This window comes from Pleurodeles waltl, chromosome 3_1, assembly GCF_031143425.1.
Source record: "Pleurodeles waltl isolate 20211129_DDA chromosome 3_1, aPleWal1.hap1.20221129, whole genome shotgun sequence".
NCBI lineage: Eukaryota > Metazoa > Chordata > Amphibia > Caudata > Salamandridae > Pleurodeles > Pleurodeles waltl.
In genome coordinates, this window is record NC_090440.1 from 1,107,364,587 (window position 1) to 1,107,390,175 (window position 25,589).

General features: G+C 42.2%; 1 protein-coding gene across 5 annotated transcripts in view; it reads right to left on the reverse strand.

Moving 5' to 3' along the window:
- Positions 1–18,059, reverse strand: part of USP28 (ubiquitin specific peptidase 28) — a 427,404-nt gene extending 409,345 nt beyond the window's left edge. For 4 of the 5 annotated variants that reach the window (XR_011201488.1, XM_069224385.1, XM_069224383.1 and 1 more), the window contains exon 1: positions 17,854–18,052. Coding sequence is in view for 4 of the 5 variants with exons in the window: in XM_069224385.1 (XP_069080486.1) it covers positions 17,854–17,907 (54 nt within the window). In the remaining variant the exon portion in view is untranslated. Of the gene's footprint in view, positions 1–17,853 lie in introns of all 5 variants that reach the window. The other variant, XM_069224386.1, reaches the window with a different exon arrangement.
- Positions 18,060–25,589: the final 7,530 nt, after the last annotated feature.

Here is a 25,589-nt window from a genome sequence, read left to right on the forward strand (position 1 = left end):
GTCAAGCGCCGGAGAAAAAAAAGAGGGGTCCCAACACGCAAAATTCCCATGCAATTATCTTATGAATTTTTGATAAAGTATACAGCCAAAACATAATTGATAACATGACTACATCTATAATTACATCATTGATGACCACACTGTATAGCAAGGGTGCAAGCTCTAGTTATTTTAGGAGATAAGTTACTTTTTTGTGTTCTTTCCCACCAAGGGCTTGGGCTGATAAGAATGTACTAAGACGGCAGGGAACGGTCTTGTTTTGAATTGGCACCTTAGGATTGTGGCCAAGTCCTGACGTGTTATTTTCAAAGCTGGCCTAAACGAATCAGCATTTTTTGAATAATAAAGTTCTGCAGTGAGAGGGAGGTTCTATAATTTTCCTCTTGTTTGTTCAAAGTATAAGAGGCCGAGACCAGAAGGACCAGGGACTGAGAGTGTTTGCAGATCTCAGGCATACCCACGACGATGTAGTTTGTCATCCTTCCACTGAGGATAATTGATCGCTCTCTCCTCCATCGATTTTGGGATCCGGCGACCTGATGCTGAATAGGAGGTGATGAAGCAGTTGTGCCCTTGCCTCATTGGTGATGCATATTTTTAATTCATTATTTGTTTTGCATTATAATATAGATACATATATCTGCTGTGTATATTGCAACGGAGAATCATTTGTACATGTTTTCATTTCATTGGTTTGACCATTTTGTAACATGTGCTTTCAGCACGCTAATCTACTTTTACGACCCTTGCAAAGTGAAATAATAAATGTCTTCTTTGGACTAAAAAGCACATTCCAGAGATTTTTGTCAGTGCATGAGTGTTTCAGCTCGGTCATTCATGAAGCAAACCAGTGGTGTATTGTGCTGTAATAAATGCTTGACACCTGCCCTGTAAGGTCAGTTTGGTGCCCTTGCCCATCTCCCTCCTGCCCTCTGTTGTGAGAGTCTGTATCCCTATCCCATTTGTCCTGCCCTCCCTGATCCAATATACCATACTTGCCAACATTTTCAAATTGGTAAGATGGAGATTTTGAAAAAAAATACCTGGGGAACGGATTTTCCTCATTGACTTACTTTCCAAAGAGGAGATTTTAGGTATGAGACAGATAAAGTAAAGCCCTTTTGGGCTTTTAAACATCATGAGTATCCTGCCTGAATCAGGTCTGTTGTCACGTATGGTTGCACTGCCACAGGCCTCTTCCTTCTGCCCTCTATGGTCTGTTATATTGGCTCAGCCTTTCTTGACTGTCCTGCATGGTTGGTTTGCTGCCCCTGCCCCCCTTTCCCTGCCCCCGTGGTCCGATGTGGACCACTGCCCCTTCCTCCTGCCCAGCGTGGTCACTTGTTGCCTCTACTTCCCCCTCCCAGGACTCAATTATTCAATTCAGTGACCCTGAACTCTGCCCCCCCCCACATTATTATAATGAACAAGATAGCTAACAATCTATATTTATTACAAAAGTGGGGAACGCCTCACGTCATCTTGATATAATCAAAACTGTAATACCTAGAGCATTTCCTTTAGAAATTATAAAAATTTGTCTTATTCCCATATACATTATGGTTAGTGCTCTAAAAAACTAACATGAGGATATATTTTCTGAGTTCTCAAATGGCGACAAAGCACTTTTAAATTAGTTGCTATGTTTATGGTTTTTTTTGTCCAGTTGATTACTTGATTATTTGTTACACATAGGGGAGAGAATGTGGCATTACGGCCAGAGCTGAAGACTTTGCAACTGGGGAACCAGGATCGGGTCTAGGCAACAGCTCAACATCCTGTGATTCTGGGCAAATCACTTAATCTCTCCATGCCTAAACCCAAAATGACTAAGTTGTTGTGTAATGTAACTGATGCTCACGTGAAGCACTCCAATACCTTCAGGTCCTATCTGTGCTATATAAAACTGCAAAAAAAAACAAACAAAAAAAAACTTTGTGTTTTGCACACTTCTGTCATTGGGCTATATTTGGGCTACATTTGGCTGATATTTGTGTTACATTGTGGCTCTTTTTCCTCTGGTGCCATCTTGAGAGACTTATGTGTAATGAAGTTACCCAATTTCCTCATTTACTGCAGTAGCCTCAGTAGAAAATGCTTTCAGTTTTCCACTTCGATTCCATCAAGATGGTGTTCAAACGTGCCACACTTTGGCATGAGTTCAGAATGTTAGCACTCTAGTCACTCATTAGAACACTGTGGTAAAGCTGATCACCAGGGATTTAATTGGCAGTCTGCTGCTAGTGTTCAAAGTCTGCATGTCACAATGGTTTAATGAAATAGAAAGATTTTATTTGAGAACTCACTTGAAATGTGACCTAATGTTTTTTCTACAGCACTAACCATTATTCTTATGACAAAATGAACCCCCTCATATTGTTCCTTTCTAAATTAAATGTTTTAAGTTTTACCAGTTTGATTCAATCAATTTAGCTTCAGGTGTGCCGCACTTTTGTCATAAGTAATACAGTTAGCGCTCTAGCTGTACTTTAGAACAATCTGGGAGGCTGCAGTAGAACACAAGGGAATCAACTGACAGCCTGCTCCTATTGAAAGTTCATGTCTTACAGAGAATGTCAGACTTCATTCTCATGTGACGGAGAAAGATAGTATGAATTTACAGAAAATATGCTCTTGTTTTAGCTTCTGGAGCACCTTTCATAACCTTTATGGGAAAATCATGATAAAACAGTTCTCTCAAACATGATTAAAGAAATCCCAGCAGAAGGTTTTTTCACGGGGTAAAAACATCATAAAACACAACACAAATCCTAAAATCAGTATGATAGCATCAACAAAAGATTTCTATTGTAGCTAAAATCTGTTTTCAGCCTTTATATGTTCTTTTTGTCGGCCCTCAATACGTGCCATTCCCTACAATGCATTTCAATGGTGTCCATGTGCTAGAATCCTGTAACGGCTGCTACAACAACAAAGTTATTGGCAAAACAAAAAAAGCTTTTCCTATGGAAACTAGGCCTATAAGTACATACTGGTGTGGCGACCGTCCGTAGGTAAAGTAAGGCCTGGGCTAACGCTTGATATAATTGTGGGCCCAATTATTAAATATAGCCATATGGTATAAGCCCTCGCATAATTGCAGATTTACCACTTTCATGCATTCACAAGTACTTAGAGAAGTAGGACTGAAAACCGTACTCCTTTGTGAACTGCATTTTTGTGTGAACAAATATGCATGAGTATGTTTGCTCATGCGAGAATCTGTTGAGAATTGCAAATTTGCTTTCCCTACAGCACCTTTCTCCCCCACCAAAACGGGAAAAAGTTTTACTATCGCCCTTGTCAGGAGTAAATTTCCAATTTGTCAAAGTGTAGGAAGAGATTAGAGAAGGGTTCGTTAAAGCCAATAAAATAGACTCAAAAGAATATTTAAACTCTAAAACTACTATTTCTCTCTACTTCCAGTTTCAGTACCTAGGTATACTAAAAGGTGGAAAAATCAGGTCACTGCTCAATTACAAACCCTGCTATAATAGGAGTCCTGGCATTATCAGCGAGGATATATACAGAGCACTGATTAAATTAGAAAGCTGCCATAAATTTGTCACCTTACTACATGGCACCAAACAAACAAGTGGATTTTTTATTTTATTTTTTAACAGGTCAAGTAGATTTAGGTAGCATCCTGCCCCATGGACAAGTTGGCTCCGATGCATAGCTTCCACTTAGTGACCACAAAACTCTCACAGACACACAGGGAAATGTAAGCGTTTATAGATAGAAACCAGTGTCTCTTCTACCATACACAGTTGAACTGCTCCTAACTTTACAATGCTGTACAACTCAATGTCCTTGTAAATGGATCATGGACACAGATTCACTGAAGTGGCAGGTGTAGCGGGTAATGTTCACTCGTGGACCCTTGCCCACCCTCCCGTCCCATCTCCCAGGTCCCTCACCCTTAGCAACCTGTGAAAAAGAGGACAAGGAGAAAACAAAAGAAAGTAGCATGCAATGGCAAAGGTAATGTGCACACGAATGAGTGAAATCCTTCACCCTCGAAATGGTAAATACACAAATGGATTAATGTATAGGTCCTACATAAAGGGAAGAATGAAAGTGAACAACTGTATAATGGGTTGACTGCAGTCATGGACAGATGGATCAGTGGATGGATGAATAAATAGACAAGCAAGCTTGTGTAGTTCCCTTTGTGTGCCACACCCCTTTGGGTGCCTTGCAACAATACTCAATAGTTCTGAGTGAATATTCAAATGTTTCCAATCATTCTGAAACCTTGACTGCAAGGCCAGTAGTTTCTCCATCTACCTGTATTTCTTAGTGCATTCTCACATATACCCCACTCAGTAAGCCTTGGCGCATGCTCAGTTTTGTACCACCTCTAATAAATGATCATTTTATGCAAAAGACCATAAAGGACTGGAGCAATATAACCCATATACAGAAAAAGGTACTTAAGAGCTTGGAAGCGGTGTAGTTGGGGCCATCATATGGCAGAAGCTCAAATGAAAGCACATTCAGTTACAAGGTCTGGGGGCATATGGCTGTCGTTTGCAAGTGGTGTCCTTTAGTCTGTGAAACATACACTCTTGCAAATCAATGTTAGAGCATTTATAGCAGGCTAAGCAAGGCATGGAATGCTGAGAGGGAAAGTTAATTTGCAAGGAAATGCTCATTGCTTAGTCCTGCTCACAGATAGCACCCACCCAATGTCTACTGCAGTGGCGGGATAGTTGGAACTGGGCAGCATTATAGCACCTCCAATTGATACTGGGAACTCTGCATATTATGAGCAGCCAGGCATTCTGAATGGATGGAAAGGCTAACCCCAGGACAGAAGCGCACACCGAGTAAGCTGGCTGCAACAGTGGGGAATTCCAGATGCTCAGTTTCTGAAATGAGTGGCCTGGCTAGCAGCAGAAAAGCTGCCATGTGCTCTAAGCAGAGGGAAAGGCTGGACCTAGAGCAAGGTACACAGTGAAGTGCAGGAAATAAAGGAAAAACACTCACAACTTATTGTGTAGCAGAGGTCTCACTGCATTATAAGAGGCATTTTTCGTAAAAGAATGCCACATCATCACAGTCATGCAACAGGCGTCTTAAAGGAATTCCCTTTCTGATATGGCAAAAGGACTCAATGCCTATTCAATGATTTGGAGTGTAGTATTTTTGTAATTTCCCACTTGCCAGGATGCATGAGGGCTAAAGAGCTGCAGCTTCAAATGAACAAGCAACTTACCTTCGGTAACACTCTTTCTTGTGGATACTCTATCTAACCACAGATTCCTCACCTACTGAACACTCCCCAGGTGTCAGACTGGATTTGTAAAATCTTTAGTGGTACCCCCATAGGACAGTAGGTGTTGTCCTATTGCTCCGCACCAACATCCTTCCACTCCGGTGGTGGGATGCAATGCAGCATTTAAGTGCCACTCATAAGCGCCAACATCAGTTGCTATCTAGGCTGTCCATACCCCCGGACACAGAGTCCATTAGCAAACTGGCTGTAACCCAGTGTCCAGATCTCCAGACTGTGGAACTGTTTAGATGAAGAAAGGAGCCCAGTTCACAGACTGGGGAGAAATCTGCGATTAAAAAGAGTATCCACTTAAAGACTATTGCCAAAGGTAATATTCTTTTGATGGATACTCCTAACTGCAGATTCTTTACATTTTCTATTAACTTGCTCAAACAAAAAAAGTCCTGTAAGACCGAGCAGGCAAAGTGTAATTCTTGATGTGCCCAGCTGTCCAGGCAGTAATGCTTCATGAGCATACAATGCAACACCTACATAGAGGCATTGTAAAAATCTGGAACAGGCATTCTGAGTGCCAACACAGCGGTCGCTACCTTGGCTCTTGTGGAATGAGCTTTTAAGCATTCTGAGGGCTGCTGCTTGCCAAGTGCATAACAGATTGTGATACACAGCACGGTCTCCTAATAGATGGTTCTCTTTTGCACTGCCTTTGCTCTTCTTTTTCCAGTGAATTCAACAAATAACTGATCGTCCGCCTGATGATGTTTGGTATGATCGTTGTAAAAGCTGAGAGCTCTTTTAGGGCCATATGTACGAACACATTTTCCATAGACACAGAAGCGACAAAACTGCTTGCTACATCTGGCCCTTAGGATCTAACCAATGGAGTCTTTCCTCCATCTAAAAAGGATGAGGCAGAGTGTAGAGGACCGGGAAGGTTGTGTTTTTATGTGGAAAGAATTCACAACTTTTGGAGGCTTGCGTCCTCAAGACCAACTTGTCTTGATAGAAAGTAGTGTATGGTGGGGTGATATAGAGGGCTTGCAGCTCACTCACCCCTTGCGCCGATGTTATGGTAATAAGGAAAACTGACTTGAGGGTAAGTCGCGGTAATAGACAGATGTGTAGAAGTTCAAAGGCTGTGCATATGAGGAATGTAAGGAGTAGATTTAGGTCCCACTAAGGCATAATGAAAGGAGTAGGCTTCAAGATATGTAGCAAATCTGTAAAAAAAAAAAAAACTCACAACAGATGATTTAAACAAAGAGGGCCGACCCGGTAACTACAAATAGGCCGAAAGAGCAAACAAATAACATTTAACTATGATGGAGCAAAGTCCTTGTGGAGCCAGAGACAAGAGGAAGAGCAACACTTTGGAGAGTCTGGCCTAAAGTGGGTCAATCTGTCGAGTAGTCCAAAAAGCCACAAAGTGTCTAAATGGCAAGCATATAATGATTTGGTGTAGAGATGCCTGGCTGCTAAGATGACATCAACAACCTCAGGAGAAAGGTAGAATGCAGTCACCTGCCGCCGCTACATCTCCTAGCATGGAGGTGAAGCCTGCGCACGCGCAGGTGGAAGACTCTGCCCTGACTTTGTGACAGAAAACCCTTTGGAAGCTGCAGGCTGGTGGAGGGCAGATGCTCATGCCCAGGAGTTCCGGGTACCACATTCTTGTGGCCTAATCTGGTACACTAAGATGACTTGGGTCCAGTCATTTTGATCTTCTTCAGAACTCAAGAAAATTACTCTGTATTCCAGTCACTCACAGCGACATATTGCCTCCAACAAAGGGTCCATGACCACACCCCACGCTGCATGTTGCAGTGCCACATGACAGTTGTGTTATCTGTGAGAATGTGCACTAGTCTCACTTTGACAGATGGTAGGAAGGACTTCAATGCTAAGCGCATGGCAGACAATCCCGGAAGGTTCATAGGAATCCAGGCCTCTGCCAGGGCCCATGTTCCTCTAATCGCCACCTGTACCAGATGGCCTCCCCAAAACAGAAGCAATGCATCGGTCACCACTGTTAACTCTGACCTTGAACCAATTGCATGTCCTTTGCAGTTTCCCTCAAAATTTGGATGTGGTTGCAGAGATCACTCTGATGCTGTGCCCACTTGGCCTTCAGATCCCACTGCAGAGCCCACAAATGCCACCGGGCACGCTTGAATAGAAGGATGCAGGAGGGTATCAGTCGCAGCAGTCTTTAGAGTTCTCCTCTATCAGATTCAGGACAGAGGCAGGAATATCGGGATCATAGCTCAAACGTCCTCAACTCTCACGCAGTTAGGGACATAACTCCAACGAAAGGGAGAGTCTGCAAAGAAGTCAGGCGTGACTTTGGCGCACTGATAGTGAATCACAAGGATGTCTTGAAGTTTGCCACACTCTGGAGGTGGGTGATGACTGTCAGGGGCAAGCCCATCTTCAGCAGTCAGTCGTTGAGGTAGGCAAACACTGGCCACCCAATATCCGTAGGTGTGCTGTAATAACCACCATTAGTTTGCTTATCATCTGAGGAGCAATGGTGAGACCAAAGGTGAGCACAATGAACTGAAATTGTTCATGCCAGACTGTGAACCACAGATTGCAACCGTGGGCCTGCAGGACAGATGTGAAAATAGGGATCTTGCAGGTCCAACACTACCAAATTGGTCTCCAATTTCAATGACAGACAAAATCAGGGTCATTGTGAGCATTCTGAATTTGTCCTTTCTCAGAAAGGCATTGAGAGGGCAAAGGTTTAAAAAAAAAAGGACAAAGGCCTACATCATTTTTAGGCACGAGAAAGTAGCAGAAGTAACAACCAGCGTTTACTTCTGATGCAGTATGTTTATATGGCCCCTTTGGCATAAAGGACATGCACTTGCTGCAACAAAAGGGACAGATGGTCCTCTGTCAGCCACTGTGAGGCTGGTGAAAAGAAGTGGAAGGGTGTAACACTTCTGTACAACTTGTATGACCCACCTGTCCAAAGTAATGGCTTGACAGACTGGGAGAAAATGCCAGATCCTGCCTCCAGCAGGGTGGCTGTGTGACGTGAAGTATACACTAAAGAGGTTTTACAGCTGGAGTGCCGGAGGACTGGGTTACACGTGGTCTCTGCTGTCCGCGTAGTCTATGGGCACTACGACCTCGGCCACTAAAGGAGAGCAAAGTCTGCTAGGCTGATTGCACAGGTGGGTGCTGGCAGTAATGAAAGCCCATACCATAGCTAGAGATGTGGCTGAACTCTGGTGGAACTGATGCACTAGAGCAGCCAGGTCAACGGAGCTCGATGTAACACTGCTGTCTTTAAGGAGCTAGTGCACAGTCTGATTTCTCACCAAAGAGTAGAGAGCCACCAACGAGCAGGTATGTCCATTAAGGAACCCGCAGACGTCATCCAGGTATGCCTCGTAAGTGTTCAGACTGCTGCAGATTGCCCGACCAAGGCAATCTGTACTACCCCACCCACAGCAAATAGTGAATGTTACTGCACCACGGCTAGCCTGAATGGCTTACGGGTGAGGCACAAGTCATTTGGCACAGCTGAGAGGATCTGAGCAACAGAATCTCAAAAAGTCTAAGTAAAGCAGTCAGGTAGGCAGTTGGCATTGACAGGCTGCAATGCCAGGCTGCCTGAGGAGAACATGTGCTTCCCCTAAAGATTTCACGGCACTTGGATTCTCTATATGGTGGGGTCATAGGAAATGCACTGGGGTTGATCATGCTCATGATTTCCTGTACCACCAAGCTTTCTGGAATCTGATTTTGCAGTAGGAAGGCTGGGTCACCCGGGGCTATCTGCCTTTTCACGGGGGGGGTCCAGAACATGGCTTTGCCCATGTGCCAAGAAGGGTGTCTGTGAAGGCTTCATGGAGGGGTGTTAGGGGCTCAGTGTTAGTTTGTCCGGGTTAGAGGACTTCAGTGAGGATATTGGTTTTCACCTTCAAAGGGGGCAACTGGAGAGCAAGAACCCCAGCTGTCCTCTGCATCACTATACAAAGGAGGCTCTTCCTTTTGTAGCAGGTCCAGGCGGAGAATTAAGCTCAGTGTCTGGAAATATATCCAGACCATTGGCATTCTGCACCGCTTCATACAAGTTATCATCAGTATTGAATTGAGCGAATTCAACCACTTATCATCGTTTTCAGAATCTGTGCAAAAAAATATTATAGGTTATCTGCGTCCTTCCTTGAGGCCCGGACAATGTAATCAATATCTCATGGGGTCCCAGAAGTCTGCTGCCCAGTGGAACCCGGGCATGGATTTAGTTGAAGTTGAAGCAGAGTTAGCTCACAGTCAGAGAGCTCTATTGTTTTTGCTCTGTCATCAAGTGTCAGCTTCAATCTTCCACAGGCTGGCGTGAGTTTTGTCGCCCAAGGCTGATGTCAGCACCAACGCTGGTGTGGGCCCCTGAATGGATTTCAAAAGTACCAGCCAGACCCAAGAGCGGGCCTGCAAATTCAATCCCAAGCAGAGGTCCTTGCTGTTCCTGGTGGCCCAGAAGCATGGCAAAGGGATCCGGAGGTGTGCCAAAAGACAACAAAGCTCAGTTATAATTTGTGGATCTACTGTAGCGTCACCAAGAGGCCCAGAAAGTTGGGACTCCCCAAAACAAGAGTAGTAATCAGCTCAGAATGAGACTGAGTTTGGAAACGAGTCCAAGAAGCCCTGTTTGCCCTTGTCCCTTCTCAGGGATTTGAGAGAGGTGGCGAAGGGGCTGAGTCCCATTTGGACATCTTGTGCTTCTTTTTTGATTTACTGAGGACTTCGACTGCAACCTAGATCTGCCAGAAATGACTTCAGCAACAGTGGCAGGACCCTCCCTTCGACAAGTCACTGCGTGGAGTCTTCCTGTACTTGGCAACATACAGCTTTACCTCACAATCCTGAATGGCCTTTGGATTCATCGAGGCACAGTTGCTACAGGTATGTCGGAGTTGTGACCTGAACTCAAGCTCCAAAAATGAACCTGATGGAGATCTATCACAGACATTTGCTTTTAACCACAGTTCCTACAAGGTTTGAACCCTGTAGTTTAGGGGGTGATACTTCCTCTGTACACTGATAGTTCTAGTGGAAAATATAGTAGTAAACTGTCTCGAGAAGAGACCAGGGTTGGCTCGGGGTCCACATCGGGTGTCACGTAAAGAAAGGAGCTGACGTCGGCTAAGTTTATATGTTCTGCACATCAATTTTTAAACTGAGCAGTGCTGGCACAGAGCATCACAACACCACATACCGACGCATAGGGGTACTGCTAAAGATTTTCCAGATCCAGTCTGAGGCCTGGGGAATACTCAAACAGTGAGAAACCTGCATATAGTATTATCCATCAGAAACGTACAATACCATTTCTCTCCCAAAAACATATCATGCTGCAACGCTAAACGAAGCAAAAAAGAAAAACACAAAATATTACAAATCAGCTACCTGAAATGTAGAAAATAAAATAAATCCTCACCCTAACAACCAAAGCAAGAATTACGTTTTACCCCATCAACAACTTAAGCTACAAAGACAAACAGAACATGTGCACATTCGCTAAATAGAGTGACCAGATCTAACAAGCATTTACAATGCAACAGGTCTCGCGTTTGCTCATGTTAGAGCTGATTGCGTTGTAAACTCTTAACCCGACTTTTCCCCTATCGGGCAAAAGTGCATTTATGTACATAACCCGAAAAAGTGAAATCAAGTATATAAAGCGCTCGACTTCTGCCAAGCGAGATCGCGCTCGTAAATTAGATTTAAAAGTGTCCACGAGCCCGATGGAAAACAGCGAGCCTCGCATGTTTTCTGTACTTGGTCGCTGCTCTCGAGGAGGGCTTGCCACCGGAAAAGGCATGACATATGGGTGCCTTCGACTAATGAAAGCAAGCAGATTTTATTAGGGAAGCCCACGAACCAATAAAAAACACTGACGTGAAGTTGACAGTGCTCCTAGCTCTTTTCTAAATACAAAAGAGTCTCGCTGCAATACACATGCGCGAGCGAATGCAACGCAGGCTCGACCCTAAAAATGACAAAAACACATTAAGCCGAAACCAGAAGGGACTTGCCCTATCCAATAGCCGAAGAGAGCGGACACAAAGACCCTTTCTGTGGGTTATGTGTTTAATCCCTTGTGCTAACATGAGATCAGGCCTACTGCAAACTATGCTGCTTTTAGCTAGACTTAAAATGGTTTCTAGAACCCCACTTTATTTCTGTTTCTTGCTGCTGCTTTTGTGACCACAGGTAATAAAGGTGTAGCCACTGTTAGCAAGGGCCCCACCACTTGTATGGTACCAATGAGTGGAAAAAAAAGAAAAGGAGATGTAGCGACTGCTATCACTGGCTACCCCATGGTTAGGCATGAGTATTCAAAGGTTCACCACTCCACTACCTAGATGGTGCAAATTAATATCACGCTCGCGTAATGGATGTGAAAAGTGAATGGTATGGAAGACAAAAACTATGAACCATGAATAAGGTGGAAAACCATGGGATATTTGCATATTTAGCACAAGCATTGAATTTAAAAACACAAAGCACGGCTTAAGCATGTTCGGCACAAACTGCCACATGGCCAAAGAGTTGTAAACCTTGCTTCCGAAATGTAATACTCCCATTCTCCAAGCTCAACAAATGAATCACAATAATATTTATAACATATGAAACGGTACAAAAGTGTCTCCCTCAAAAGTATGTAAACTAACAGTCTTCAGAGAGTAAAACAGTTTATGGTACGCCATGTTATCTAGAAAGGAAAAAAAAGTCTGAATAGTGAAATACTTCGAAGGGGGGGGAAAACATCGAGGAAATAAAAGCGGGATTAAACATAGCTTTAAACTGTAGCTTAGTTAACAAAATTTCCGGCCTGAGGCCGCGATTTTTCGACTGGGGGTGTGGTGAATTTGGCACCAGTAAGAATTAATTAACATATTTAACATTCAGATTTTGCCTCTTTTGCAACACACTCTGGGTGTGTCCTACAAAAAAATGGCAGATCTGACTAATGCCAAAAACAGCGGCAGCACAGTTTATCACACATACTTCAATACACGTATTGTGTGTTAAAAAAAAAAAAAAAAAAAACGAAGCCAGGAATGCCACGCTAAAACTTTAAAACCCATTCTGTTTGTCTAGACATCCTTAGTATTAACAGGTTCTGTCCATTACTACTCTGCCTTTACATATGTTGAACACCAAAAGTTGACAGGCATGTCTGCTCTAATCACCATTATCGTCAAGCCACCAGACTACGTCCTGTTGCATAAAAAGGCAAGAATTCTATGTAGAGGAGAACATGTGCAGAAGTGAGTCACTGGCACACCAATCACATATGACAGAGCAGGATAGGTTCCTCAATGACATCAAGGGCTTGTCAGAAAAAGTCACGAGCTTAAGAAGCAACAACGTTGAGCATAAAATAAAAGCACCCCGTTCAAGGTCATTAGCTACTAATGAGCAAAGAGTAAATACCAAAGGTGTAGAAAGTGACGTGAATATGGCTAAGAAACCAATGCCATTCATCATCTCACAATCAGGAAACTTTTAAACAGAACCAAAGAGGCCAACATCCTTACTTGTTTAAAAAGTGAGATGATACGAAATTCAGCACTACCACAGGAAACCCTCCAATTTGATATTCCAGTACCTGAAAACGAAATAACGTACCCAGCTGTAAAAGAGTTCATAAGAGAAAATCCAGAGTAACCTATTAAACCAAAACAAAAACCCACACCTCCCAATGCTGAAAACACTGCGATAGCAGCCAGTCACCATATTCACCACTGTGAAACTTATAACCACACAAAGCCAAGTCCAGTACATAGTAGCCTTAATGTAAGGATCTTCCCTTTGTTACACCTTTTGTTCCGGCACAAAGATATTAAAACTCCGTAAATCTTCAGGTCTGCATCTTATACGCTAATTGAGCAAATACCCCCAACTGGGTTAACAAACTCCTAATGAAACTCCTAAGCCAGTGTTACATAATGGCTTTCAGAAAGCAAAACCAGCCATATCCACGACTACTTAATTAATCAGTAACATCGAGTTTAAAAAAGGGCAGTTTCACCAGAGAGGTAATAGCGATTTAACATTTGAATTAATTAGCTACTAGGCCATACATTTATATACTCTCAAAATGTATACACGCATATACAATGTGGAGCCCCTAAACGTATGAGATCTGGAGCGGTGCATTCTGAAATATCATTCAAGGATTTGCCATCGTAGGCTGCCACCAATAACAGTATTTTACCAGAACGTCCGGTATGTTTATGTCATGACCAGAAAAAAAAAACACACAAGACACTCAGCAACTCCGGTATTTATCCTCCTTTGAAATGTAAACATTTAACAGTAAATGCAAGAATAAATCATCTCATAATTGTTCGTCTACACTATTCCTAGACGATTATTAAAGCAACAAGATAGAAGAGTGCTGCGGTGAAAATAAAAAACACAGGGTTTACACAACTTCTTACATAGGCTCTAGATCTGTCAAGGCTCTCATAACATAAACAAATCGCCCGTATTTGTCTCAGAGAAATGTGGCAACACTACTGAATTATGTGACCAGCAGAGTTTGATACTTAATGACAGGTAACATTGGTTTCGTAGCACGGCATGTTATTTATTTGCAACCCCATCAGGAACCATAAATACTTTTAAACTGTGAAATTTGAAGGAATATTTCCACTTCAAATGTTGGGTCTGCTACGAAGACAGGGCTTTAGAGAAATTATGCATATTGCACAGTACAGTTCTAGGCTAGTGTCAGGTTACAATGCTACAATCAGAACTACATTGACTTCTGGCCAGTTCTAACATAACTCCATCGTACTCTTAAATTTTTTGCTTACGTTCAGTAAAATCTATGGAAGGCTTTAAACATAATAAATCTTTGTCACATGTGAGGGTGCCTTTAAACAGATCACCATTCACTAAACTGGACAGCTTCGTCATATGTCCCATCTGGCAAGAGTCTAAAGAAAACAGTGTGAGGATTTGGACAGTACTATCAGGTTTCACATACGTTTCTAAACTAAGACCATGATGTAGCGATACTGAAACCAAAGCAGAGTCAAGCTCGTTGACTGCTCAGAAAACATAACTGTAACAGTATAACGACCTAGGAGCTTACAGTGTGCTCTGACAATTGTGGAAGTATCTACTGGAATTCCATTACAATGTGCAAAGCATTCCAAGAGTTAAAGACCCCAAAACATGTTCCATTGCAAACAGGGTACTGAAAATGAGATGAAAAGCAACACTCACTTTACGGAATTGGAGCAAATAAATATATTCTCCAATTACTGTAGGTTTTAGAAGAACAAGTTATAACGCACATCAAGGTGGTTTCATAAATTTAGGCTAACAGCTCCTTAGATCTGAAAAGGCTCACTTCAAGATGGTATTTGAAAGACTGCCTTTTTAATACGCATATCAAGCAATATAAGTCTTTTAGACACTATCTTCTTTCTAAGTAAAGCAGCAAAAAAATATAGGTCAATGTAAATTCTGATATCTTACCGACTAAAACTAGAAGTTAAATGTGTAATGCTGTGCATCAAACTTTCTGAATATGGTTCAGATAAATTAAAGCAGTTATGTGCCTTACAATGGTACAAGCACAATACAGATAAAGGAATACTAAGACCACTGGTTGCACATTAAACATTTCTATGCCAAGATCTAATAGGTCGTTTCCCATTTTTTGTTCTTTTCTGTCCGATCAATGACTCTAGAATTGGCGTTCTTTCTGATTATTCCTCAAATAAACTAGCCAATAGGCTGTACAAAAACTATAGAAAATACTTTCCTGGTGCTCGATAATCTATGCTGTCTTTCACTGTCCAGAAAATAAAAAAGGGGACAAATGGGTACGTGTGAGATACTACCTAGACGTTTACTTACAAATTGATACAGGTTTCGGTCCCTCACATTTTGAGAAACAGGATTAAGCCTTTAGACAATTATACTCTTTATTCCACCACCAGACACACTACAGCCACACCAGTCAACAGAGGTATGTGGCAGAAATGTTGTTCTATGTGGTCTTTAAACATGGAACTTAATTTTTGATCAAAACAGAATTAAAAAAATATATATTTTTGTGGAAGAAGAAGTTTATATTCTACTTCAACTGCTTGAACTGGTCGAACAGTGCCACTCAGTTAGCAATGGAAAGCCAGCACTACTAGTATTACAATCAGGCCCGTTACAAGGCAGGGAATCTTTAGCTTGTAATGCAATACAATAACTCATAAGAAAAACAGAAATAATTTGACTGTGTATGGTACACCTCGAATGGTTCCACCAGGGCACTGCAAGCCAGACAATGATTGATAAATCAAAAGATTTATATAAACGAAAAAGATGAAACAACAGGCACATCATAGACCAAAAGCTTTAAAGAGTTTATCTGCTAGTTAAAACTACTGCCCTGCAAGACCATCATAAAGCTGTTCAAAGACATTTTAGGAATACCTGTTTACTGTTTTTCACTTAAAATATTATGACAACAAGGCATTAGACAAGGAGCAACAAGTGTTGTTTAATAAGCAGGATAATGCACAAGGTAAATCCCTTATAACATGGTTGTCAGTCACGCTGCACATTAAATGTGGTGCCATTAATGAAAACATTGTGCATTCCATCTTCGGCTGAAGGTGAAGAACTTCGGGCTAAAAGTGGAAGAGATACCACTGGTGTTAGCGGAATGATGTCTCACCCAGAAACCTATAGCAGCATCAATAGTAACACTGGAAAAAAATCTTTATCTGGCGTATAAAGACTTTTGGGGTTTGGTCTTGTATCGGAGATAAAAGTTTACAGCCAAGTGGAAGAAAGGAGTGTGTCCAGATAAGGCATTACGGAAGGAAATGAACTACTGCAAGATAACTGAGAAAGTAACTTGTTATAATAAACTATCTCACAAAATGATCCAGAAAGCAAGCAACAGTTGAAACATAGGCATTAGCAGAAACACGGCTAAAACGTTTGGCTGCCAAGGGCTTAACTGTTCAGTCTTAAGAATACTTCAGGAGAGTGCCGATTGACAATGTGATTTTTGGTTGAGTAGAAACCTAGAAAATGGAATATCATCACAAAGACACAAGATAAACAATACCATAATGACGGCCAACGTGGCAATGATTTAAACAACAAAATGATGAATGAAGTGCACTGAGTGCAATGGCCTCTTAGAAAAAAAATATAAATGAAGATGGACTGGCAATGCAGGGGTACACAAGAGATGCAATGATCTCTGGACAGGATGTAGTAGCAAGCAAGTGGATGGCACTATTTGGTCATCAGTAATCGCGGAAGTGGTCAGTGTGGTGCAAGAAACATTAGCTGCTGATTGAATGGAGAAACCAACAATTAATAGAACCGAAATAAACAGAACCGCAATGTAGGGGTGGGAGCCACTAGACAAGAAAAAACGGGATGAGGGTTGCAATGTGGGTGGATGCCAACAAATTATTAAGGGGAGAAGTGAAGGTACCGTATGAAGGTCGCTAATTAGCGTTTGCTGGTCACTAGGCATTAATTTTACGAGCAGGGCTGTAAAATAAAGGGAGTTAGGTTTCTGTCAGTGAGGGGGTTGGTACTAGTATCAGGGAAGATGTGGTCGTTATTAGGAGATTTCGTGCATGTGAATGTGACAGCAAGGAAGAAAGAGTGGACACCAACGAAAGGTCAGAATATATTGTGAAGATTGAAGGTGAAGAATGTCAAAAACGGAGGAAAAAATATTGGCTGAATTATTGTGTAACTGCAGTTAATCGGTAGTATGAATTTGGCACTAGGGTGCGGCAGGTGAAATGTTCCTTGAGATATCTGCCGAGGGCTTGGGGGACCGAGATGATGTATCTTGGGGCTGACAGGCTACACTTACTATGGTGTAGTACAATGGGTTGGCACTTACCTTGGGAGCAAGAGTGCCTTGGGGGGGGGGGGGGTGGGGGAACATACATTGTGGGAGACCGACACCAGACGGGCTCAATTCTGGGGAATTGGTGCTAGGAAAACAAACTTTTGTTTGACGTGTACACCTATAATTTGGTTGGTACCTCGTACAGCGTGAGATGGGTTCCCTGGATATTCTCTATTCTTGAGGCAGCTAACGGGGCTGGGAGTCAGGAGCCCCAGAGGCTACGCAGTAGATGTCATTTGTGTGATGGGACCCAACTGCTGGAGGTGCATGTCACGAACATGAAAAATACGTGTTTTATTAATACAGCAGTTAGTTAAAAGAACTGCTGCGCCTACGGGGGAATTCGATGGCAAGTGTGCAAACTATAATGTTGCTTTAAGGCGCTGTCGTATCGTAAACTGCGGGGTCACAGGATACATATATTGTCTGACAGATTGCTTTCCAAAAAGGGTATAAAAAAACACGTTTGAACTAGGGCACAGGTGAAACGAACTGTTGACTGGAGGACTGGTTTCTCCTGTAACTGTCCCATACGCCAACCTTCTTCAAGCCTTCTTACAAGGGCCCCAATGGTTGACCCTTGCTCCTGCACCCTATCACTACTGCCCCGGCCCCTGTCCCAATCTTGCCACCCCGCCTGCCCATTGCCTTACTTCCCGTACCACCCTCCCTTGACCCGCTCACGTACAACCGTGCCCCCGGGCTCGGGCGCGCTGTCCTCGGCTTGCAGCTCGGCTGTCATAGCCGGGCCGGAGTGTCCGCCTCTCTCCCGAAGCCTGCCTCCGCCCCCCGTGGCTGCTGCTGCTCTGTCCGGAGACCGGACACTAAAAAGTAGGAAAGAAGCAGCTCAGCACCAACACCCGGGATTAGGAGGCAGCGACACAGACAGAGGACAAGGAGCGTAGACACAGAAGGAAGACTATCAATCACTGAGCGCCGACACTAAAATAGGACAAAGCGCTCCTAGTTACCAGAGGGGTGTAACCGGATAGATACCTCGCATTAAAACAGGTATAAATGTTGTCTACCGACCGTTCTATCACCTTTGATTTACTTTGAATTGCGAAATTTATACAGAGCTTTAACTTAAATTTTAGTTTATTACATTTTTCATTATAAGTTGTCGTAGATGTTGATGTTTTGATAAAATCGTTTGACTTAGTCGGATATTTTTTAAGTATGCCAAAGTTAAAATACACCCTTCTGTGCTAAGTAATCGAAAGTGAACTAATATTAGATGACTGCTTACTTTACTGCACTCAACCAAGCCTCTGTTTTTTACTGGATGACCATATAGGAAAAGGGGCGTTTGTATTTTACTGAAGATACACACTAAAGGGGAATGAGAGGAAATTATTTTTAAGATCTATTTATTTATTTATTTATTATTTACCTATTTTTGTGATTTTTATGTAGCGCAGACACGGTCCTGAGGCATCCGGGTGTTTTACGAGAAATCAGTTTCTAAACAATCACAGCAGGAATATAATAACCCAGGTCAAACAGGATTACTTTAGATGCCATCCCAGAGTCATTGGATGATCATCCAATTACTTCAGAAGTCATTTTCATGTCATCAGACATCATCCAGCTTTTGAAGTCATCAGCAAACTGTAGAAACTAGGCTTGATGATTTGAGGATGATTTGCAAATGATTACCTCACAAAGTGGGATTGTTCCTGAGGACTTGATGATTTGAAAATTACTTTCTGATAACAGCACGAAACAAGATTGTTCCTGACAATTTGAGGATAAGTACCTGACTACACAAGTTTGCTAATGCATTCAAATAGGAATATGAGTAGTTATTTTGCAGTGCTCTACATCTGGGGTCATTAGTCTGAGGTGAGTACTTTGGGAGTAACTTTACATCACAGTTTGTTATATTGAGAGTGCTTTTGTTTGCATCTTTAAAGGTATACGTTTAAATTATTTATATATGTGTAAATTCTCATTTTGCATATAATTAATCTACTGCCTCATATGTGTCTGTGTGTATATATACATATATATTTATATATATATATATATATATATATATATATATGTACATATGTGTGTGTGTTTTTGTATGTGTTTACACACACATGCTCGTATGTGTATTTTCATTGCTATGTTATTAAAATTGATTTAAATAATTAGACCCTTACATTTATTGCTAATCCTAAAATATGTAATTTCTAAACAGTAATAAAGTAGCAGAACTTTACAAACCTTTTGTGTTTCTTTTTTTAAAAGTAATAATTTTAGGTACTCTTAAAAACACTAATATAGGTGTTATAGTAAAGGAATACACAGCTCCACAACAATATGTGTGTCCTTATACTAAAAGAATATAATTCCAATAGAAGCATTGAAACAACTTTGTGTTTCGAATCCTGACCTCTACTCAACATCCTTTGAGTAAATCACATAACTTTTCTGCGCCTAAAAAAAAAAAGGTAACGTTTGGCTCTCAAATGTAGATTTTCCTAGTAGTTTATGAAGGAAAGTCTTACTTTTATTAAAGACACGGTGGCAAGTATGATGCTATTCTTTTCTTGTTTATTTAAATAGTAGCTGCAGTCAAGACAAAACTACAACTCCATTCAGGCAAACGAAAGTGTCCAATGGGAAACAACAAGTAGTCTAGTATAATGCACCAATCACCAACGTGCTGCCCCTATAATACTTATCTTGACTGAGAACAGCCCTCTTTTCTTGTGCAAGATTATAAAGTAACAAATAATGAAATAATAGAACAACATATGCATATTGCCATGAAAACGGACAAAAGTTCTTGTAGAACAATTAGCAGTCCAGAAACAGAACTTGGAAGGGTCCGAACGTCTGACTGAAGATGGTTGACTTGAAACGCAGTTAATGCGGGAGCTACTGTGAGGTGTTGTTGAGCGAAGCAGCTCTTAGGAGGAAGCCTGTGGAGTCGTTGAAGATCCTGTTAGGGAGCGAATAAACAAAGATAAGAATTTGTAGAGGTGGGATAATACTCGCCTCCATGTCTTTTATAAAAATAAGACTTTCCTTCATAAACTACTAGGAAAATCTACATTTTATGACATGACCGGAGGCTCCCATTATGCTAGTTTAAAGCAAATCAGTTACATTTAATGAAGCATGTTGAACTGAATTACAATAAAACACTTTGAATACATTATCATAGACCAGTCAGACGATCTGAGAATGTCTTCCAGCCGGGAACCGGCCGAAAAAGCCTTAGAAGCCATAGCTACTCTGGCTGAATGGGCCCCAAAGGCAGAAGTATCGATGCCCGCTAAGGACATAATCCATTTGACCCAACGAGCTAAAGTAGGGGAGGAAGCAGGTTTGAAAGGTTTTCTGAAAGAAATTAGGATTTGGAAGGCTGAGGAAACTCTCAAATCGTCTGTCTGTTGTTCATAAACTTTCAAATATTGGCCAACACATAACTTAGGATGGTCGGGGAAATAGGGATAAAAAAACTGGTGAAAGATTAGTCTTTGTGCGTATGTGAACATTAAAAAGAACACCTGTTGGAGTTAAATGACGAGCGGTAACATCCAAAGCTTTAACATCAGAGAGACGTTTTAAAAAACAAGGCATAAAAGCATGGTAAGCCTGGCAGATAATTTTTTCAAAGTAAGCACTGGATTGTCTGGCCAAGAAATAAAAAGATTAAAAACAGCATTTACATCCCACAAAGAACTGTATTTAGGTTTAGGAGGATTGGAAAATTTTACTCCCTTTAAAAGACAGCAAACTAACGGATGTTCTCCCACTGGCTTACCGTTGATGTAAGTGTGTGAAGAGGATATGGCGGACCTGTACAAGTTAATGGTACGATAAGTCTTACCTTTACTGGCTTCTGTTACCAGAAAATTAACAATAAAGGTTATATCTGCTGTAAGGGGATCAATGTGTTTTCCCACACACCAGCTATGCCAAAGAGTGGCTGATTTGTACACCTTTTTTGTTCCCGGAGCCCAGGAAAGTTCAATGAGGTTTGAAGCCTCTGATGAAATAGAAGGGAATGGCTGGGATTCCCGGATATTTTCCAGGCTGAACGAGTGAGGAGATTCTCTAGGATAAGGGTGTGAGGAAGGCCGAGGGGATTGGAGAGTAGTTCCGGAAAGGAGGGAATAAGAAAGGGAGACTATTGATAGTTCCAGAAGAGTGGGAACCACACCTGGGATTGCCAAAAAGGAGCTATGAGAACCAACGTAGCTTGTTGACGTCTTGCTTGCGCTAGCAACCTGGTCATCATGATGAAAGAAGGGAAGGCATAATTTAGGGAAGTTGACCAATCCTGAGAAAAAGCATAGAAGGCTAGAGCTGAGGGATCTGGGTGCCAACTGAAGAACTGTGGAAGCTGTATGCTGAGACATGAAGCGAAGAGATCTATGTGAAAAGCACCCCATTTGTGATGAATGGTGATGAAGACTTTGGGAAGGAGCTTCCAATCGCTTGAGTCTCGAAAATAGCGAGAGTGCCAATATGCCACTGAGTTGAGATTGCCTGGTAAGTATTCTGCATGGACTGAAATTCTGTTTCGAAGACAAGGATCCCCAAACCCTTTTGCTGATTCCGCTAAAGGTTTGGACTTTGTGCCTCCCAAATGGTTGATGTAACGGACCACTGAGACATTGTCCATCCTGAGAAGAACTGAGCAACAAACTCTGTCTCTTGCCAGGCTTTTGAACACAAAGGAACCGGCAAGCATCTCTAAACAATTGATATGCAACCTTGACTCTAGAGACCATGTACCTCCAGTCAAGATTGGACCACACCGGGTCCCCCAACCTGGAAGACTTGCATCTGATTCTATTACAAGATCTGGGGCTGATGCAAAGATAGTCCTGCCGTTTCATGCATCTAAATGGTCTATCCACCATTGCAACTCTGTTCAAGAGTCTTGATCTAGGGCGATAGAGTCCGAATGAGCAAGACCTTTTTGGAGATGACGAATCTTTAATCTTTGGAGAGCTCGATAATATAATATAAGAGGCCTGGAAAAATGGCCTGGATTGATGATGACAGAAGGCCTACTATTCTTGCTAGGGATCTGATAGGAAGAGGGGAACTGCGTAAAGTTTGGAGAATTTCTGATTTGATGGATTTTATCTTTACTGATGGAAGAAGAAGTGTGGCCGAAACGGAATCCACCAGGAAACCCAAAAACTCTACTCTTTGAACAGGAACTAAGGAAGACTTTTCGTCGTTGATAATGAAGCCGAGATCTGTAGGCTAGATGAACATGAGAAAGAAGAGACAAACGATTTTGGTTCATGAGGAGGATACCGTCCAAGTAAATGATCAATCTGACTCCAGGAGCTCTGAGAAAGGCTACGACTGGTTTCGTGAAAAAACTGTAAAAACTTCCTTGAATGCGGATGCATGGGGACTGTGAGATATGCATCCTGAAGGTCTAACCGAACCATCCAGTTGCCTTGAGGTAGGGAATCTCTGAGATGCAGGATGGTTTCTATTTTGAAGTGACGGCAAATTAGTTGAAGTGTTTTAGATTGATAAATGGACGCATTTTTTTGTTTTTATTTTGAACTAAAAAGACTGAGCTGACAAAGCCCAAAGGGTCGAGGGGGCAAGGGGCAATTGCTTGTTTTTACAGAAGAGATTGAATCTTCGCGGAAATCAAGTGTGTCATTTCTAAAGAAAACTGGGGAGGATGAGGAAAGATTGATTGAAAAGGCTCTGAGTAGAGCTCGATAGTGTATCCCTGGACGGTGTTTAAAACCCAAGGATCTGCTGTGAGAGACTGCCATTTGGGAAGGAACAAGAAAAGATGACCTCCTACAACAGGAAGGCGAAAAAGGTTGACTTACCGGGCTGGGAAGAGAACCTGGAACCTCTGTTGCCCTTGTTTGTGAAACCACAATTTCTCTGTGGGTAAAACTGAGGTCTGTATTCCTGGTAGGTGTTGGTACATGCGCCACGGGAACCTTGGTTATTTTATGTTTGGCCGGCAAAGCGGTTCCTGCCTCTGCCGGCCCTGGCGAAAACCCGACTGGAAAACATCTTCTTAAGCAATTGTTGTGCCTTGTCCAGTGATGCAAACGTAGCCACTGATTTCCTGAGTTCTTTGATGAAAGAGTCACTAAAAAGGAGACCTTCCGCTTTAATCCCTGGATCTGACACTGCCAGACTCACGAATTTGGGATCAAGCTTGAGCAGGAGCCCCTTTCTGCACTCATGGGTTCTTGCAGAATTGGCGTTACCTAATAAACACACAGCACGTTGTACCCATAACGATAATTCAACAGGGTCCACGCTAGCATTTTCCAAACAAGCTGCTTCCGTCATATCAAAAATGTGGGTCAAAGGTCCCACAACAATTTGTCCTGGCATGTGGACCAGGCCTTATCCACTCCTTTGCGCAGGTCTTTACCAAACTTTGTGAAAAAAGTGATGAGGGAAGCGTCAATATCTGGAGTTGCTGATATTTTTGAGCGGAGAGATGGGCCAGGACATTCCAGTTTAAGTTTTGCTCTGACTTGTTTGTCAAGGGGAGTGCGCAATCTGAAGGTCACATATTCAGCCACATGGTCTGCAGGAAACCATTCAGTAGAATACGGATGCGGAATGTCATTTGGGTCTAAAATAGGTTCCCCATCTGCGTCTGTGACTTTGCATCACTTAGAATGTTCCTGAGCCTCCGATTTGGCTTTTTTGGGAGGAGGAGGGGCGAAAGAATCTCCATTATCAATGTCAGAAGTATCCGAATCAGGGTTATGGTCATGCAATTCATCATCAGTGTCCAGAATTTTTGATATTATAATAGGAGAAGAAATATGTTTAGATTTAGACACACATTTTTTAGACAATTTGTTAGAGGTTATCCCCTCCCTTAAGGGAGGCCTTCGAGGAACCACGTCCTCTGTCCTGTGTGCGGAACCCTCACCAACTAATAGCGTCGCTTTGGTATTTTTTGCAGCACAAGGACACTTTCTGCTATACCCCGCAGACTGGGCCAAAATTGTCTTGGGAACTAATTTTACCACAGAAGTTTCAAGATTTTTGGACAATTTTTCCAGTGAAGCATAGACTGCTTGTTCAACTGACAGTTGGATAAAATCACTTAAATTCACTTTAATAACCTCCTCCTCCTCAAAGGCAGAATGATAAATGGGGGAGCTGTCCATTGTGATGAAATTGTACAAGCTCTGGGGAATGACAGACAAAAAACGGTGAGGAAAGGGTTAATTTCCTCACAAGAGCCGATGCAATCTGAGTGAGCTCCGCCTATGGGTGGGAAAAAGTAAAGGGAGCGGTCGTAGGCTGAGGTGTGCCGCGGGGAAATGGCTGTCGGAAGGTCCGACGAATTATTAGCTATGAAAAGGACCAAAGTTGTGGAGCACGATAACCCACTTGCCGTTTGTTCCCTGCGACCGTCGGTTGAAAATGGCGGTCGCGCTATGACGGGAAAAACCGGCAAGCCGACTGTGCAAAGAAACAGCAGCGCAATAAGCATATGCGCGTCAAGCAAACAACCTTAATTAAAGTATTAATACATAAAACATTGCATGTCACCAATACATGAAATGTATGAAAATACTTATCTTGACTGCGAGCAGCAAGAAAAGAGGGCTGTTCTCAGTCAAGATAAGTATTATAGGGGCAGCCCGTTGGTGATTGCTGCATTATACTGATCTACTTGTTGTTTCCCATTGGCCACTTTCGTTTGCCTGATGGGAGTTGTAGTTTTGTCTTGACTGCAGCTGCTATTTAAATAAACAAGAAAAGAATAGCATAATAGGAGCCTCCGGTCTTGTCATAAAATGTAAAAATATCTTGTTCTCACGTAAAGCGCGTTTATGTTTTTCAGTCAAGTTTGCGCTACATAAAACTGCACTTAAATGCTGTACTTTCAACACAAATTAAAATTTGTGCAGTGTCTCACCTTCCTCCACAATACTTAGCTCAAACAAGAAAAATAAAGGCTACTAAAGATGGTGTGCACATCTGCAGAGATATTGTATGTAAAAGCTAGGAACAGGTTGTGTTTGCCGGTGCTTGATGGCCGACAGGTTAAATATTGCACTATACATTTGTGTAATCAGTCCCCTTTATGTTTCTCTTATTTACATGTTTTGCATCGGAACGGAAGTGGAAGTGCAGCTCGAGTGTGACAGAGGGTGAGGGGACAGAGAAAGTGGTGCTGTGTCGAACAGCGCAAGTCTGTGGATCCAGTGCCTTGTCCACTAGAGAGGGGAAGGAAAAGGCATTGTTCCATTTTGTTTGGTATTTTTTCAGGGGATGTAAATGATGGAGAGGCAGGCAGGGGCGTAGGAGACACTGAATTTCTAGGGTGGACAGGATCAGCCTTGGGGGACCCTATACAAATTCCCTATGGAGTTCACACCGCTGACTCCAATAAACCTGTACAATCACAGAGCTTTGAAGTGAAATGGTGTTATTAAAATACACTTTTTT